This window comes from Coprinopsis cinerea (genome assembly GCF_000182895.1).
Source record: "Coprinopsis cinerea okayama7#130 chromosome 12 map unlocalized cont3.12, whole genome shotgun sequence".
Classification (NCBI taxonomy): domain Eukaryota; kingdom Fungi; phylum Basidiomycota; class Agaricomycetes; order Agaricales; family Psathyrellaceae; genus Coprinopsis; species Coprinopsis cinerea.
Window position 1 is genome coordinate 1,307,904 of NW_003307533.1, and position 17,401 is coordinate 1,325,304.

At 51.1% G+C, this 17,401-nt stretch overlaps 7 protein-coding genes across 7 annotated transcripts; 4 read left to right on the forward strand and 3 right to left on the reverse strand.

The window, feature by feature from the left end:
• Nucleotides 1-425: 425 nt before the first annotated feature.
• On the forward strand, nt 426-1,806 carry CC1G_06463 (alpha-1,3-glucanase; the record flags this gene model as incomplete). The annotated part of the gene is made up of 5 exons (XM_001835008.2): nt 426-833; nt 899-1,015; nt 1,076-1,289; nt 1,337-1,491; nt 1,543-1,806. 5 exons carry the CDS (start codon nt 426-428, stop codon nt 1,804-1,806), a joined length of 1,158 nt encoding a protein of 385 aa, XP_001835060.2.
• A 503-nt stretch (nt 1,807-2,309) lies between these two features.
• CC1G_06464 (hypothetical protein) lies at nt 2,310-4,764 on the forward strand (the record flags this gene model as incomplete). Its single annotated transcript, XM_001835009.2, has 10 exons — nt 2,310-2,438; nt 2,494-2,638; nt 2,683-2,732; nt 2,787-2,885; nt 2,934-3,060; nt 3,114-3,492; nt 3,593-4,181; nt 4,228-4,423; nt 4,468-4,607; nt 4,645-4,764. The coding sequence occupies 10 exons, from the start codon at nt 2,310-2,312 to the stop codon at nt 4,762-4,764; spliced, it is 1,974 nt and encodes a 657-aa protein (XP_001835061.2).
• An 85-nt stretch (nt 4,765-4,849) lies between these two features.
• CC1G_06465 (hypothetical protein) lies at nt 4,850-5,641 on the reverse strand (the record flags this gene model as incomplete). Its single annotated transcript, XM_001835010.1, has 1 exon — nt 4,850-5,641. One exon carries the CDS (start codon nt 5,639-5,641, stop codon nt 4,850-4,852), a length of 792 nt encoding a protein of 263 aa, XP_001835062.1.
• A 756-nt stretch (nt 5,642-6,397) lies between these two features.
• On the forward strand, nt 6,398-7,094 carry CC1G_06466 (3-hydroxyanthranilate 3,4-dioxygenase; the record flags this gene model as incomplete). The annotated part of the gene is made up of 3 exons (XM_001835011.2): nt 6,398-6,562; nt 6,620-6,854; nt 6,919-7,094. The coding sequence occupies 3 exons, from the start codon at nt 6,398-6,400 to the stop codon at nt 7,092-7,094; spliced, it is 576 nt and encodes a 191-aa protein (XP_001835063.2).
• A 1,073-nt stretch (nt 7,095-8,167) lies between these two features.
• Nucleotides 8,168-9,501, forward strand: CC1G_06467 (heat shock protein DDR48; the record flags this gene model as incomplete). Its single annotated transcript, XM_001835012.1, has 3 exons — nt 8,168-9,313; nt 9,377-9,434; nt 9,488-9,501. The coding sequence occupies 3 exons, from the start codon at nt 8,168-8,170 to the stop codon at nt 9,499-9,501; spliced, it is 1,218 nt and encodes a 405-aa protein (XP_001835064.1).
• A 1,393-nt stretch (nt 9,502-10,894) lies between these two features.
• CC1G_06468 (hypothetical protein) lies at nt 10,895-12,820 on the reverse strand (the record flags this gene model as incomplete). The annotated part of the gene is made up of 9 exons (XM_001835013.2): nt 10,895-11,326; nt 11,381-11,510; nt 11,578-11,711; nt 11,771-11,818; nt 11,873-12,184; nt 12,240-12,322; nt 12,378-12,414; nt 12,603-12,679; nt 12,742-12,820. 9 exons carry the CDS (start codon nt 12,818-12,820, stop codon nt 10,895-10,897), a joined length of 1,332 nt encoding a protein of 443 aa, XP_001835065.2.
• Nucleotides 12,821-13,887: 1,067 nt separating this feature from the next.
• On the reverse strand, nt 13,888-15,939 carry CC1G_06469 (hypothetical protein; the record flags this gene model as incomplete). The annotated part of the gene is made up of 13 exons (XM_001835014.2): nt 13,888-13,968; nt 14,029-14,146; nt 14,209-14,272; nt 14,326-14,439; nt 14,529-14,589; nt 14,645-14,706; nt 14,757-14,781; nt 14,833-14,992; nt 15,064-15,145; nt 15,198-15,364; nt 15,415-15,572; nt 15,623-15,689; nt 15,752-15,939. The coding sequence occupies 13 exons, from the start codon at nt 15,937-15,939 to the stop codon at nt 13,888-13,890; spliced, it is 1,347 nt and encodes a 448-aa protein (XP_001835066.2).
• Between the last annotated feature and the right edge of the window lie 1,462 nt (nt 15,940-17,401).

A 17,401-nucleotide genomic window follows, 5' to 3' on the forward strand; every position in this document is an offset into this window, starting at 1 on the left:
TATGGTGCGATAGGGGCTCTAGGGGCTCTAGGTGTTTGAGGATGAGAATCGAAGGAGAACCGAGGAATGCGCGTACAATGCATTATACAGTTCAGCAATAGCCGAAAACCTGTAAAGGGACGGGTTGGATATATGTCCAGCCTAATAGACGCGCCCGGAGGCTGACACTACTCTCACAAACTCACGGAAAGTTTCAATGGACCACCCACCGCATCGATTCCTACACTTCCATGAACGTGCGGGTCGTCCCCCTCGGTGTCTTATGCCTCATACTGCTCTTTGTACCGGTGTATGCACAGGTCACTAAACCAGTTATTGCTCATTTTCTGGTCGGAAATGCCTTTCCCTACAATGTGACAACATGGAGACGAGGTCCGCACAGCTCTCTTCTTTGTGGAAAGACGCACTGATGGCTATGTACAGACATGGACTTGGCTTACTCCAAGGGCATAGACGGCTTCTCCCTGAACATAGGTCGCGACGATTGGCAGCCAGACCGGGTAGCCGACGCATTCGCTGCAGCAACTGGGACGCCCTTCAAACTGATCCTCTCGTTTGACATGGCTTCTCTCCCCTGCAGCACCCTCGCCGACGGTGCTGAGCTGCGTCAATACGTGGAGCAGTATCACTCCCATGATAACTATCTGAGGGTAGGCGAACGGCCGCTGGTAACGACCTTTGGGGGACAGTACTGTCAGTTCGGTCAGCCGACAGTGAATGAAGGTTGGAGGCGGATTATGAAGACTCACTTGACGGAAGTACATTTCGTCCCTTCCTTGTTCGTGGAGCCTTCGACCTATTCTGGACTGTCATCCACAGACGGAGCGTTCAGTGTGAGTGTTCGCACTGCCATTTTTGAAGGTCCCTGTTGACTGAATTGTCCAACTTTCGGAACAAGTGGGATTCAGGATGGCCGATGGGGAACTACGACATCTCCAACGACAGCGATGTCGCATACCTGAGCGCTCTCAATGGAAAGACCTACATGGCTGCCGTCTCTCCTTGGTTCTTCACTGTGAGTTTTCTCGGTTTGCACCAGAGAATAGAGGACTGACCTCGACGGGGGCACCTGCAGCACTATGGCGTTGATTCCTACAACAAGAACTTCATATTCCGAGCAGACAACTGGCTACTCGTTGAACGCTGGGAAATGCTTGTTCAGGAACGAGATCACATAGACATGGTCCAAGTCATCTCGTGGAACGATTATGGCGAATCGCACTACATGGGCCCGATCGAGGGAGCGCAGCCCCATTCTGAGGCATGGACAACCGGATTTGACCACCAGGGTACGCTGGCTGGTATGGCTCTAGAGTTATGCTGAGCCTTCGTATAGGGTGGCTTGATTTGCAGCAGTACTATATCCAAGGATACAAGACAGGGCAGTACCCTGGTATATCCCGGATCCGAATTTTCCTCTGGGGTCGACTTCATCCCGCTCTAGAAGATATCCCAAGTGACCCAGTAGGAAAACCTGAGAACTTCCGTTTCGTAAGTCTCTACCACTCCAGAGCAAAAAGACAAGCTCACCAATGAATACAGACCGAAGACTTCGTCTGGGCTGTCATCTTCCTCCCCGACGAGGCTCGTCTCAATCTTTCCTGCGGAGAGAACGTTATCATCCTAGATCTGGACAGCGGAGTCTCCAAAGTGCGTTTGCCGGTTACAAACGACTGCACACCTACAGCAACCATTGTTCGTGAATCGGACGGCTACCATATGCTCGTCTTCACTCCCCAAGGCTACAATTGGACTACACGGCCCACGGCGTACAATTTCAACGCCTTCGTCGCTGCGTCTCCGTAAAGCTGTAGCCATCAGCGATATTGCTCTTCGATTTGTCTACACCGTTACTTCTTGCGCGTTCTCGTTTTTTAGTGATTGTTTTCGATGCTCGTACACTGCTATACCTCCACACTGTCATTACATGCATTTGATACCTTTCGTTTTTCTATCCCTTGTTGTATTCTGTGATATGACGGATGTTAGTTTCCATAAACCAGGGATATAGGGCGCATTTCGCTTCAACAAACCAAAGTCGTCGTCGCAGGTAAACGCCGAAAGCGAAAGTCCAGTGAACCAGCTGCCAGGGATATAGGACGCATTTCGCTTCAACAAACCAAAGTCGTCGTCGCAGGTAAACGCCGAAAGTAAAAGCCACCGCGCCCCTATTGACGTGACGATCATCGCCGGACGCGTCCCGCACGGACCTCAACCTCTCTTCCATCTCATAACAGCGACGACGCGCCTATCGCGACACCGAGACTCCAAAACAACCAGGGACGGACACCCCCCGCGTCGACGACTCCATGGCGCCGAAAGCAGCTTCGCAGCCCGCGAAAAGGAATGCAAAGTCAACAGCGAAAATCAACACAGTAAAACTCGGCTCGCAGCCTAGTGGGTTCACAGGGAACAAGAGATTCGATCCGTTGACTGCAGTGGGTACTTGAAATTAGGCCTTGCATTCTCAAATCTCTGACAAGACTCGCTCAGTTCCGAAATACGCCTCCACCACCTCCGTCGAGCAGCGGTAGCGACCCAGGATCATCATCGCAGGACACCAGAAAACGACCTGCAACGCAAACGCGAAACAGTCAGACAAAAGGGAAAACGAACAAAAAGGCCAAAACAGGCCAAAGTGCGTGACTTTTCGTCCAACAGTTTTGATATAGTTCTGAACAGCCAAACCAGGCGACCAACTGTGGGTTGACCTCCATGAACCGGCGAGCGAGGTCAGTTTTCTACATCGCCAAGGTCCAAGTCTTGACTAAGTGTTGAAAACACAGGCAGAACTCGCAGTCCATGTTCGAAAAGTCGAAGACGTCCGCCGTTGGCTGAAGGAAGCGTACGAGGGAGGACCGTCGGGCAAACTTAAGAAATACAGAGTAAGTTCCTTCGACTTGGTTTATCGTCCCGCTGAATTCAGTTCTCAGAGAATTCTTACCTTGACTGGTCCTGCAGGGACGGGGAAGACATCTACAATCAAGATTTTGGCAAAGGAACTGGATTTCGAGATTGTCGAATGGAGAAATGCGATTGGGGAGGTGACATCCAGTTGGGGTACGTCTTCTCCGCTTAACCAAGGCGTTCAATTCACCCTGAAGCGTATCCAGGTCAGGATTCGTATTCTACAGGGCGATACCAAGACTACGATTCAGACAGCGAAACTCTATTCACCAAATTCGAGACGTTCTTCAACCGAGCGGCACGGTGTCAAGGACTGGCCTTCTCGGGCCCCTCCTCTTCGTCCAGTTCGTCAAAGGCCAAACGCCAACTCGTCCTCCTCGAAGACCTCCCCAACATCCTCCATCCAAAAACGCAAAGTCAATTCCATGATTGCCTAAAGTCGTTGGTCGAGTCACCGGTTTCAGACCCACCCGTGCCCGTTGTCATAATCATAAGTGACACTGGACTACGCGGGGAAGCGAGAGACGAGAGGATAGCGGGAGGCTTTGGGTGGGGGAAGGATAAAGAACAAGTTGTGGATGTACGGTCAGTGTTGCCGCGAGACCTCCTTCACGGGCCATACGTGACGCAGATAATGCAAGTCAAAACGTCCCTATCCAATCTTCCCTGTCTAACTTGTTCGCAGGTTCAACCCAATAGCGCCAACTCTAATGCGCAAAGCGCTCTCGAACATGCTACAGGCCCACGCCATGCACGAAGACTTTGTCGCCCCCTCAAAGCAAGCACTCGACATCGTAATCGAGTCCTCCAATGGTGACATCCGAAGCGCGATTATGGCTTTACAATTCGCGTGTCTAGTACAAGGGCCAGCTGCGAAGAAGAGGGTAGGTGCTAACGCGACGACGGTAATGGTCACCGAAGCTGTCACGCGACGCGAGCAGAGTCTGGCGCTATTCCACCTCATCGGCAAGGTTCTGTATAACAAGCGCAAGGGGGATCCATCGAGCTCATCTGCGTCAGCCAAGGATATTTTAAAAGAAAAAGAACTGGATTCTCAGTTGCAAGATCCACTCCCACTCCCTGCACACCTGGAGCACCACAACCGACGAGCGAGTCGCGTGGACGTCGACAGCATATACAAAGATTCGCCCATCGACTCGTCGCTTTTCTCGTTATACATTCACCAGAATTACCAGCAGTTCTGTAATGAAGTGGAGGAGATTGGTGACGTTGCTGACTGGCTCAGTTGGGTGGATTTGAGTGGCGGCGAAGCTGTGAGTCCGATTGTCATTTTCTCAACATTCCTAACCCTACTTGCAGTGGTATCAAGCCAACCCACACCAATTCCACCTCGTTGCCCTTGGGACGATGCACTCGTTACCTTCCCCGGTCATCCGACGATCTCAGAAGATCTATAAACCCGAGTTCTTTGACGTGCTACAGAAGGAGAGGGACGCAAGGGATGCGGTAAGGCTGGCCAAGGAGTGGATAGTGGAAGAGGATCTGAGGAAGGCAAGTGGGTTATTCCCCCATTCCAGCAAAATCTAACCCGTCCCGCAGAATCCAGAAGGGCGCAGAGTGGGCGGCTGGAGCTCGAGCGAGGTGATCCTCGAGTTGGGACCGATGTTGAAATTGAAGGACAGAAGTGCAGATCGGCAGTCAAGACCGCCAAAGTCGCATCGGCTATTCTCGAGTCCAGTGTTTGTATATGGGTCGAATGGACCGCAGACGTCCCAGATAGACGAGAAGGACGCGGCGGACGAGGTCCCGGATGAAGAGGAGCTGGAACCAACAGTCGTTGCGGAAGAGTCGACTGGAGGTTGGCTTGAGAGCGATGACATCGAGGAGTTCGATTAACCACATTATCTCGGGTAGCTTTGTGATGATATAGTGTACATACAAGGGTAATAGATGGTGATTACAACAAAAATTGAGAGTGTCCTCATGCGACGGGATTAGCGGGTGGACCGGACGAACTGGTTGACGAGGGCGAGACCACACTGCGAGTGGGAGGTGTCGCTGTCACAGCAGGACGAGGCGAAGAATGTGTTGACCAGAATGCATCGTAGGTCATGGCAGTCCCCGAGGTGGCCAAGGTATAGCTGAACCTGTCTCTGTAATGATGAGACGGAGGTTGGGAGGCTGGAGATTTTGTGGGTAGTTTCGCGCGAGCTCTGGATGGTGATGGAGGGACGATCATGGTTGGGTACATGGAAGCTGATGTTGGAGTAGAATCCCTTGGTGTTGAAGTGGAAGGCGAAGTGTAAACGCCAAAGGTTCCGGTGTAGTGTGAAGTAGTTTGGGGAACTGTAGCAGTTGGAGGTGGCCTATTTGGAGACGTAGGTGTGGGAGGTAGTTGTGTAAATGATGATGAAGCATTCCCATTCGTGCTGGTAGCAATTGGGCGGATTGATGTAGAAGTTGAAGGGACTGCAGAAGAGAGAACGGGCGTCTGAGTTTGTGAAGACCCGGAGGATTGAACGCCACTAGGTGGAGTACTCGTAGAAGCTCTGTTGGCCTCCGGTAATCGTACACTCGAAGTCGTCCGCGGAAAGAAAGAGAAGGGAGCTTGGGCATTAGCGCCCGTGGAGCCCGCCGTCGGCTGTGGCACTTCCGTCTGTGTGGTTGTAGCTACCATAGAGGGAGGTAGAAACTTGGGACCTCGTTGATGCGAATGAGCAAAGTAGAGATTCTCCACTTCGTTCAGGGATTGCCGTTGCTGGATAATAGCCATCAGAGTTGCAGCTTAGGAAATTTGGTTAAAGGCACTCTCACCCAACCATGTTCAACCTTTAGCCTCGCGTACTGAAGACGCATCTGCAATTGCCTGCACAACTTTGAGAGCCGGTAAGAACCACTATCCTGCGCATACTTCGCCACAAATCAAACAATACCAACATGAGTTGCCTTTGCTTTCTCCATTGTTTGCTTCCGCCTCTTTTCGGACTCTTGAGACTGCGCAATGTTTGGCGTCGTCGTCGCGACCATTTTGGAAGGTCCAGAGGTCGACCTTTGGTGACTTGCGCGCTTGCAAGTTGTCCTCGACGACGGCCTGAGGGCTAGAAATTGGTGTGGTCCGGGAAGAAGACAGGAAACGCCTCCGCCTGATGGCGAGGGCGTTCCTTCACGTGCCTCGAAATATTGCTCACGTGTTTGTTCCTGGCAAGGAGTGCGGGCCGGGCCCCCCGTCGACCGGAATTCTCACGCGGCAATTGGCCGCTTGCCTCTCTCACTCAAACTCGTAGCTCTAATCCCTCCTTCAGACCAACCATTCAGACGCTACTTCAGACGCCCAACTATTCGAATTAAGCGCCCATTATCAGCCAACACAATACTTGAATGTTCGAAAAGGTTTCTTCTCTCCATTGGCAAACAGCCAGACCAGGCTAGAATTGTCATCAGTCAGCCGTCGAGGCCCAAACCCGGAGATTAGTTATCGAATCTTGGCCAATTTAGCTCCCTCACTCATCGACTTACCACCACCACCACCATGCCGCTTCCTCCACCGCTGAACTTCACCAAATGGCTCGCAGAAAACCAGCACAAACTCCAACCACCGGTCAACAACTTCTGTTTATGGAGAAGTAAAGATTATACGATCATGGTGGTCGGAGGACCTAATGAGCGGAATGATTTCCACATCAACGAGACAGAGGTATGGCCTATTTCTGTTATTTGTGCTGGGTGAACTGAATCGAGGCCTTTTTTGAAGGAATGGTTCTATCAGCATACGGGTGGAATGCTCCTCCGTGTTGTGGACGAGGGAAAGTTCAGGGACATCCGTATTGAGGAGGGAGAAATGTTCCTACTTCCAGGTACAAAACCCCTCACTTCATTCTTCAGACTTGGAACTCATATTCTCCTAGCCAACACACCCCACAACCCCGTCCGCTTCGCGAACACAGTAGGAATCGTGGTTGAACGCATTCGCCCCGAAGGCTCCCTTGGTGAGCCACCTCGTCCCGAACCCTAGCTCAGCACCTTGACCTGACATTGCCTTCATTTTCGTAGATCGACTTCGTTGGTATTGCCCGTCCGACACTCACGAGGAGCTCACGGTCATCTACGAGGAATCATTCCATTGCACCGACCTTGGAACGCAACTCAAACCTCTCATTCAGCGATGGCAAAGTGACCCCACCATCCGTACTTGCAAAGTCTGCGGCACAGTTGCAGATCCCAAGTGATTTCGTTCCCGTCGTTCTCATTACCGTGGGTCGTAAACCGCGCTAGGAATCGAATCCCCATTTCAAATCCTTCATCTCTGCCCGCCCGTTACCTCCTCGTTCCGACAAGCATCGCTTTCAGGTGTTGCCATGTTAGTAAACGGAGGCATCTAGCTTCAGTTTATACGCCTCGTCATCGATGGCCTGACCTTTCATTGAGTCAGCGTTGGTGTTTCAAAGTTCGAAGAATGTTGGGACACAGAATTCACTTCAGGTGGCCGTCATCTTGTACAGCAGCGTATAACGCTTGGTCTCTGACCTAACAATGACTTTTTCGGAACGCACTCGACGTCTACATTCACTCTTTCTCATTGTCGTGTCTATTTCCCCCCTTATCAGATATAGATCTTCCGGTCAACGTCGGTCAACAACCCCTTGATGACATTCCTCACTTGACCGCTGCGCTCGCCCGGCTCCAGACCTAGTCCGCCAGTGACATGCGCCGTGTAATCCCAACTCATGCTTGCGTTTCAGAATTTTGGTCATCCGATGTGCCAGTCGCATTTGATGCTGCGCAGCAGGGCTGTACAGCACAGGGGATCGACGTGATGAATTCAAGGGACGACATTGACCCTCAGATGATGACCGGCTTACATAGTTCCATCGTGCGTCTCTCTCGGTGCTCTCGCATATCCCATCCCATGACGAGGAACCTCAGCCTAGCCAATAGCCAACGCCGTACCATGCTCTCCGCGCCCCTCTTCCAACCGATAGGTCTCCCGGACAAGTCGTTCTGCTCACAGATCACTGCCATTCGTCTAGAATGGCCGGCATGACTATCGGGACATTGAATGCCCCTGTGGCTTGACACTTCGTCCATTCCCGGCGTTCCATCCCAGCCTTCACCTCATGAGAATGACATCGAATGCATCGCCATCCATGATCATCGTCGCTCCGGATGTCTTCCTCGGATGCAACAGCGAAGCCCCTATCTCGACCTTTGAACGAGATAAAAGCGAGGCCGAATTACACCTCGTAATCAGCATCTCCAGCCGTCACCTGAAGTTCTGGAAACTACCCTCACCCTGTTCACCATGTCATACTACGGCAACAACGACAACGATTCTGGCCGCCGAGGCGGTCGCGATTCAAGCCGCGAGCGCAACACTGCCAGCTCTGGTTATGGCTCCTCCCAGCGCGACGATTCCAACTCGTATGGCAGCGAGTCCCGTCGTGATCGCAAGGATGACACCGGCTATGGTGGTAACAGCCGCAGCGACAGCTATGGCCGGGACTCTTCCAACCGCCAGTCCGACTCTGGTTCGTACGGCAGGAAGGACCACGAAAGCTCGTATGGCTCCAACGACAGCGACAGATATGGCACCAAGCGCGATGGCGACGAGTCGTATGGTTCCGGAAACACCGACAGATATGACTCCAGGCGCGACGAAGACAATTCATACAGCTCCAGCAACAGGCCCAGTCACGGCTCCAAACGCGACGAAGACAACACCTACGGCTCCAAGCGTGACAACGACGATTCTTACGGATCGAGCAACAAGGACTCCTACAGCTCGGGGCGCGACAAGGACAACTCATATGGATCTCGCAACAACACTTCGTACGGCTCCGGCGCGTATAGATCCAGCCAAGATGGCGAGAACAAGTCATCCTCCTATGGCTCTAAGCGGAACGAGGAGAGCACCACCACTTCGTCTGCCTATGGCTCCAGACGCGACGATGACAACTCCTATGGTTCCAGCAGCAACAGTTCCTCCGGCTCGAAGCGGGGTGAAGACAGTGCCTATGGTTCCAGTAACACTGGCTCTTATGGCTCAAAGCGCGATGAAGATAGTTCGTATGGTTCAGAGAACAAAACATCGTACAACTCTAAGCAAGAGGAATACTCTTCCTCAACTTACGGTTCCAGGCGGGAGAACGAAGGCGGTGACGGCAACAAGAACTCATCGAGCTATGGATCCACTAACTACGGGTCGTCCAACGACAACAACAAGACTTCGTACGGCCCCTCCAACAATGAGCCCCCCTATGGCTCCTCAACCACTCAAACGCCTCATGGATCCTCCAACAAGCAATCGTCTTACGGCTCCGATTCGAACGAGAACAAGACGTCCTACGATTCCTCCAACCGCAAGGACGAGGTCTCCGAGAGCAACAAGGGAGGTGACTGGCTTGATAGCACTGTAAAGTCTGTTGCGGGGTCGGCTGGGTACAACTTGGTGGGTGTCTCGCTGTTTCTTCAGTCTTGACCCCCCACTAACAGCTGGTCTCGTCGCACACAGGATGACAAAACTGCTTCAGTTATCGGAGAGGGCTTGAGGGAGGGGTTTAAGCGGTTTGGTACGCGCTTAAAGCTTCTTAATTCTGTCATAAGAGGCTCATCCTTTCCTCAGGCGGGGGAAACTAGAGATCGTCGATTCGAACTTCTCCAAGTCCTTTTGGGAGTCAGCTGGTGTATTTTTAATGGACAGATGGACCCTTTATGTATCTCGTACACTTTACTTCGATATACCGGGTCTGATGCATGCAAAATGGCCAGATACGCGAATTTGTTTTGCAACTTGTGGGGCTCTGGCAGGGTCGCGATACCACCTTTTCCTTTTCAGATGATATCCACTGGCGTTATCCTCTCAGACCGAGGACTTCGGGAATAGATCCCTCTTGGATTCCTGGCATTCTGGCCTCTCAAGTTTTTTTGTTAGGCTGTCATTGAGCGTATGTTTGATTGGGCTATGTGCGTCAGATTGAGAAGCCCCAGCAGATCCAGGGCCGTGTGCCATATGCCGGCAGAATTAAACTTAGGCCCACTTGTGTATTGTATGTATAGCCTTGCCAGGGGCGTGCACACAGATGAAGGCAGGAATGCCTGGGGACTTTAGGTCCTTAGCTCCATTGTGGGCATTTCACGCCCTTGGAAGGAACTAAGCGTGCGCTTATATGCTCGGTTTGTGGGTGAGGACCGCCAAGTTGGAGCATCAGATTCTCCCGTGCCGGTTCATGCCCCTGTCGAACAAGGTGCAAGCTCTTCTTGTCACCATCGACCATGGATATTGGACATAAATTAATGCGAATGTCGATGGCCCTTGGATAGATAATGGTCGGTGACACCTGTCGCCGTTCGACCTCCTTCCGCCGACAGCCCCCCCAATGTTACTAACGCGAGTTGGACATGTGTCCAATTCCAAAGCTGACAACAAATAAGCAGTACCAACGAACAAACTCATCAAGCTCGTCGTTGGCCCAGGCTTCTCCAAATCGAAGGCCATATTAAGTTAATGTGCAGCCTACTTGTATGCACAAGAGCTACCGAGGTAGGTCTCTGTTGTCAAACTTTGAAACAAGTCACCCACCGCGCTTCTCGGGATCCGGAGTTAGTCTGATCGCCACCTCCATTTGGGCGCCAATCAATCCACAAATAGGGGCCTCAATGACGAAAGGAGAAGCGGGTGCTGGGATTCGCATTCTTACTCGAAACAGTACTCATCGAAGTCGGTTTGCGATCCTGCCCTTTCCCCTGACAATCCAGCGCCCAGAGGCAATGAAAGCGAGGGCCAGAAGTATAAATAAATTCCGTGATAAACGACGAGGTACGTCCGAGTGTTGTGGTACAGATGAGATGCGGTCGATCTAACAAGGCAGAATGCATACATAAATGGTCGTTAAGTCATAAGGCAGTGAGTGTCGGTACAGATGATCCATTCTATTCGTGACCATTCGTAAGCTGAGTGGGTTGAAAGAAAGTGTGCTGGGGGGTCTTTTTAGTTCTGCGCATTCAAGTCGGGCAATATCAACGTGTCCTTTCACGACGAAACCGATACCTGAACCAACGTTGGCAGATCGATGCTTTTTCTTCTCTCGTTACTGCGATCAAAGTAGGAGCCCCATTGCGTCCACCAGTCCTCCACTTTCTCAGCCGCATCGTAACTGCAAATGTCTAGCTCGTCCCCCCACACCATCTTGAATGTAGCTTCGTCCATTTCCTCCCAGTCGCGATAGGCGAGCGCTTGCCGCAGAATAGCGTCACGTTGCTCCATTATCGGTCCGCTTGGGCAAGCAAGCATACTCTGATGCTGCATTTCGTAGTGTTGGATAGTCAATGCTCGTGGTTGCCGGATTTCTTCATATGCCGTTAACAGCTGTGGGACTTGATCTGGATGTCTTATTTTCGAGAAAAGTATACCGAGGGTCTGGGCGTCTTCGAGAGCCATAGCAGGAGTGTGATGACCAGATGGCTATATGGTATACGTGTGAACAGGGTGGACGATAGCACGGTTGAAGAGACCTACAAGTAGTGGTTTACCGGCTTCACCGACGAGCACGGCTCGAGCATTGTCGCACACAAGAGAGTCCAGGTTCGGTCTAACGATGCACACTCTTGAGGAATACTCTTTGGCTTGCCTTAGCAGTTTCACGATTCTGCGCACACGAGATCGTATCTCAGGGTCAGCTGCCTCTGTATAGTGGCAAAAAAAGAACAACCAACCGCGGTTCCATTTTGGAGTAATCTATTCCCCACTTGTCCAGTGGTGAAGTCTGGTTCTTCCATTTATCATCTCCCTCTTCCAGCGGTCTGTCGGTGTCGTACTGTATGGACACGACCAACTCTTCTCCATTCGGCTAGAAATTCAGCGTATGGTCAACCAGGGCGCCCATTTGCACATGGAATATGCTACTACCGCAAGATTGCCTGAGAAGATGAAGCCGTCGCCCAGCGCAATTACCCACTAAGTTAAAGAAATGAGGCTATGCGTAACTCCTAGCAGTCAAAATAAACATACGTTAGACTGGTCGGCAAGGAAATGGAGGTCCTCATCTTGCTGTAACACCTCTGCAGGGAGGCTAAATGTAATCCAGACTTTCTTTTGATGAAGGTCCGGATTGAAGCCATCGTCTGCAGGGCCCGATATAGCGGCTCTTATGACACTGTCGTATCCATCTGCTCCAACAATCACGTCGGCTTTGAGAACGTCTCCATTTCGTAGTGAGACCGTAACGCTGTGTGTATCGGCGCTCGTCACTTCAGTGTTGAATAAAAAATTGACGCCAATATCGCTGGCAGCCTTGAACAGCAGCGAATGCAAGTCTCCATGCTACAAGTCGGCGTCAAAAAAGCTCGCGTGACGTATGTACTTGATAGCGACGTACTTTAACAAACCGATAATCAGCTCCCAGGTGCTGCAAGAAGGACTCCTGCGTAATCATCGACCCAATGTACAAGCCGGTGCCACCTGGTCAGACATCGGGTCAGTTCTTGCCTCATTCCGAAGGCTCAGTTGCACTGACCATTGTACATCTTTACAGCGTCGCACGTCTGCGAGATCTTATCGAGTTGGGGCGTCAGCCCCCATTGATCAAGGATCCGCGTCATGTTTGGAGGCGATCTATTCAGAATGTCAATTCAATGGACATTGAATTGACAAGAAGAGGGACTTGCCGAAGGCCGCCTGTGCTCTGATCCATACCGCTAAGCGCCCGAACTTCAGCTTAGCCGAACCCAATGGCACTCACCCGCGGATTTCCATCGGTTTTCTCCACTAGAAGGACGCTATGGCCCGCACTTCTTAATGCATAGGCAGCGGCGAGGCCTAAAGTGGATGCTATCAATACACCGCACAGGATAGAATCAGGCTGCCGGGTCAATGCATACCTCCAATACCACCACCAACAACCAGGAATTTCAGAGATATGGGCGCCTTCTCGGTTTGGAGCGAAAAATCGGTTGGCATTGGATGGCAGGGCCTCGAAACTACGAATCGAGGTGAGAAACGTTGAGGAAAGATGGAGGAAAGAGCACCATGGGTATACCGGAGGAATGCCATATATATGACGAGCATATCATCAAGGTGAAATGATCGTTCAGTCCTAAATCAGGGTGAAGCCAAGGTTGATAGAAGGGCAGCCATAGCCTGATTATGTCGGACACGTGAAGCCGGAAATGTTAGTTAAATGTTTCAAGTTTCATGGTTCCTCCCTTCCAAACCTCCAAACCCACCGAGGGCTGTCCAGATAGTATGAGAACCGGATACACGGCGACTTGTTCAAGTGACCAGTCGGAGCTTGATTACTGAACTGGATCAAGAATACCGAGAACACTCGACTAGAACTTAGGGTTGCTGCCCCCAAGGATTCCCCGTACACATGAGTCGAGAGGATGGATTGCGTTCGTTGCGGGCACCTTCATATGGAAGACTTCCAGACCAAGCACGGAACGTGGAAATCTGGCCTGTTGCCTCAGCATCGAAAAGCCAGCGCACGGCGTACACAGCGCAAAGTCCATGCTTTGGCGTATACCCGGTTCCTCGTCCTATTGATACGTATCTGTCAATAAGGTATAGTTAGCATCACGCCGTCGCTGATACCGGAACGGACGTACCTTATGCTCCTCTCGAGGGGAGGGATGAAACCCAAAAAAGTTCGAAATGTTCTTTGATCGCAACCGCCCAGACAGCGCCCACGATACCCGGTGAGAAACAGATCTCGACGAAGAGTGGAAACCATTGAGGGTCGTGGAGCGGAATGCCCCAAGACAATCAGGAGCCTCTGGTCGCTCATTGCAAAGCTCGTTGTCGTGATTTATTCGTGTCCGAAAGGTGCTACTGTACAGGGTCGGTGCGGAGCGAGACAAGGGAAGCTCTAGTAACGTGGAAAGTTCTATGTCCAATTCGAGTGGTGCGGCGTATCAGGGCCTTTCAAATAACGCGATTCGGATTTTGGATGGCATGAGAGAGGTTGTGAGATTCAGGTCCACAGGTGCCGGCTGGCTCCACGAAGGCACGTATGTTCTTGTCGTAGATTAGATTGCTTTCGTCTTCCTACGGCTGACGAGAGATCTCCAAACCAGGAGATAACACAATGCACCGGCGAAAACCACGACCTGAAATGGCATGCATATGAGAGGTTTCCCGGAATACGTTGATATCAGTCGAGAACATACCGCAGCGAAGGTTAGTGGTCGTTGCCAGTGGTGATTAGAGGTGAGAAGGGCGCCAGCGATGGGGTTCCCCGTCAACAGAGCGAAGGCCAAGGAGAACGATAGCACTCCGATGCGGATTCTGGGTCAACCATCAAGGATGGATTAGAGAAGGATGAAACGTGCGGCAGTTAACAATCGCACCCTAGATCAGAGAGGTCAGGATGGGTGATGAACGAGGCCACAGCAGGCGCTGCGAGGGAGATGACTACCCATAGATCAGCAACTGCCCTGCTCCGAGGGCGAAGACGAGGAACTTACCCCCGCCAGAAAAGAAACCGTAAAAGATGCCGAAGGTGGCGACGCCTCCGACGCTGGTAGCCCCAAAGAGAGCGAACATCAAGGCGCCTGAGATAATAGACGATGCAATCAGAACTGTGAAGTGTCCAGAAAGAGGAGTGACGGGGTTAGTGAGGTTGGAGTAAAGAGCGCGGGAAGGCTCTTGCCATTCAATGGCCCCAGACGGTCAGCAACCAGGTTGGGGATCGTTCGACCTAATATCGAGGCGCCATTCATAACAGTGATCTAAGAGACATCATGTTAGTCAAACAAATACCAGAGGATAGACTTTGTCACCCACCGCGTACTTCAAGAATTGGGGATCTACGCCATATACTGCGGCATACAGCTGAAGATAGAAGACTGGCGAAGATCAGCCATGTTGCATATATGCATTTTTTGAGGCCCCCTACATGGAACGAAAACACCCCAAAAGACCTTGCTCGCCGTCAGGATCAGTTGAGAGACGGTTAGTTTCGGGAAACCTACCAAGAACGTCCCAGCAACGAAAACCCAGAAAGGAGCATCGTTGGCTATATCTCTGAAGGTGGCAGGTGGTGATTGATTGGTGCCTTTTCGAGGCTGCAGTCGCGGTTTCATCAAGAAGTTGGCTATCAGAAGCAGCCCGACGTCGAGGAATCCGACAGCCCTGAGACGAACAAGTCAACACTGGGAGCAAATAGCATTTGGAATAAATGGAACGAATATGTATTGACATACCTGACACCCCAGCCGAAGCCAGATTTCCTTCCGAACAAGTTGTTTAGTAGGACTGGATAGATGCATGCGCCAATGCTGGACCCTTCGGAGAGAGGTTTAAACTCGTCGGAAATATAGAGCAGAAAGTGAATTACCAGAAACAACGACGCCCATAGCCAGCGACCTTTTCCGCCGGAAATAATGTGATGTCATGGTCAAAGCCGGAATGAACATTAAACCCATTCCCAAACCCATCCCGAGCCCTTGAGCAAGGAAGTTCTGATAATAGTGATGCGGCTGGGATAGTGACAACATGAAGATCCTGTAGTGACAACATGAGTAGGCGGATATTGTCATAGAAATAAGACATACGAAAGCGCAAAAATAACAGTGCCACTGATCATCGTATGGTGGAAGTAGCCTAGGTCAAGCAGGCGACCGGCTGGGAGGCCGATCGCAAAGACCAGGAAGACCTGGACTGACCCAATCCAGCTGACCTCGGATGGCGTCTTCTCGTTCAACCATGTGCGCTGGTATGTTGTGAATGAATGATCTATCGACGTGAACCTCGACTGCATACCGTGTAGAAGTCTTGGTAAACACCGAACGACTGTACCACACCGAAAGTACAGAAGGCAACTAACGCCCTGAGGGTGGAGAAAAGTTAAGTCAAACAGCGAACAATAGATAAAGGGTAGAAAGTACAAACCCCCCAATGACCGTCAGCCACCCGCGAACTCCGCCTTCAGGGAAATCATCAGAATCTCGCTGGGCCGGTGGTGGAAGTTCTTCGCCTTTTTCGATGGTAGGACAAGACGTTGAAAATCCCTCTTTGGCGTCTACGCAGGAGGAACTTGAATGGTCCAGGGAGTCATTTACTGAGGTGGTGGTACGCATGGGTGAGAAGAAGGAAGGGCGAAGAAACACCTTTAGCCTCGTGCATGTTCATGAGTCTTGAAAGTCGTGGTGTTCCCATGTTTCGAAGAATTGCAATAACTTCCTTTCCAAAAATAAACTGTCAGCTGCAAAATGATACTTCTCACATAAACACCACCCTTTAAGAATTTGATAGGAAGCCGACTGCGCTAATTACTCTGACAGGATGTCAGGGTAATCAAGCAACGCGGGGCTACCACGGCTATCGTGAGTTTCGCATGTCAGAAAGGAGCAAACGACCAGCACATCCAGACATGTACATGACCCTCGATGGTCAGTCGAGTATTGGAAATGCCCCTGCAGATATCTTTGGTCGAGCAGGAAATCCGGTCCCCCTCTGTCAGGTATGCTCCTGGAGTAGTATGTGCGCCAGTGGCCTCGCCATTCAGTGTGTACATTCATTCCCGAAACGGGTAAACAATCGCCTCGAAGTGGACTCGTTGTATTGATTGAAGCCCACAATAGATGAGGCTATTCGAAATGTTAGCTTGTGCTCTTCGTTTACACAAATTCGACTGAACCCACAGTAGATGAGGTTTATTCATCTATTGAGGGCGATTTGAGAACCCTAATTGAAGGTGTGGAATATTCTGCCTTGAAGCTTGGGATTTCAAAGGATTCCTTTCTGTATTCGATCCGGGGCAACAAGCCAGGGTAAGAAGACGATGAACCATTTGGGACAAAACTTTGCGGCCCAAACACTTGCATCGTGGGAATCATTGACACACCCTTCCCACAAGAAATCCGAGGCGGCATCCCCGCGGCATGGCGGACGTTTTCACTTAAGGCTTTCACGATCCACTGTACCCAAACTGTACCCTTCTCTTCCGAAGCCATTTCTACACTGACAGTGCTGGGATTCCTTTGCGAATAACGGATGTCAAGGAAAAGACATGATATTCGCCTAGCAGATACGTGTAGCCGTCTTGGTAACCAAACCAAGTCACTTCGTTTCGAGCCCTTGGAAGGCGTAATAGATTCTCGAAGATAATGGCGTCGTACCTCGAAAAAAGTTTGAAGGCTCACCTGGTAGCTTAGACTATAATCTATAACATTATGGACCTCGATTTCAGGTCGGGATTCCTGGATCGGTCGGCGTTTTTCTGAGATTGTCAACCGGTCTGAACGAACCGCAGGAACCCAGCTCGAGGAGACAATTCGACATGTCAGTTACATCCAAACTGGTTCTCGGACATCTCTCATGGCGGCCGAAACTCGCGGACGCATTTCCCCAATCCGTTGCCTCTCCACCGGACATTTAGAAATTGACACTAAACTTACGCTTAATACTAAATCTGACACCGCGACGAACCCTCTATCTCCTGCATGCTTTATGTCGTTCTCGACACCCTAAAATGGACCATTAGACGTGTTGCAACCCTCGTGTCAGCATGAAGCTCCGCCTACCGATCTGATTTTCTCA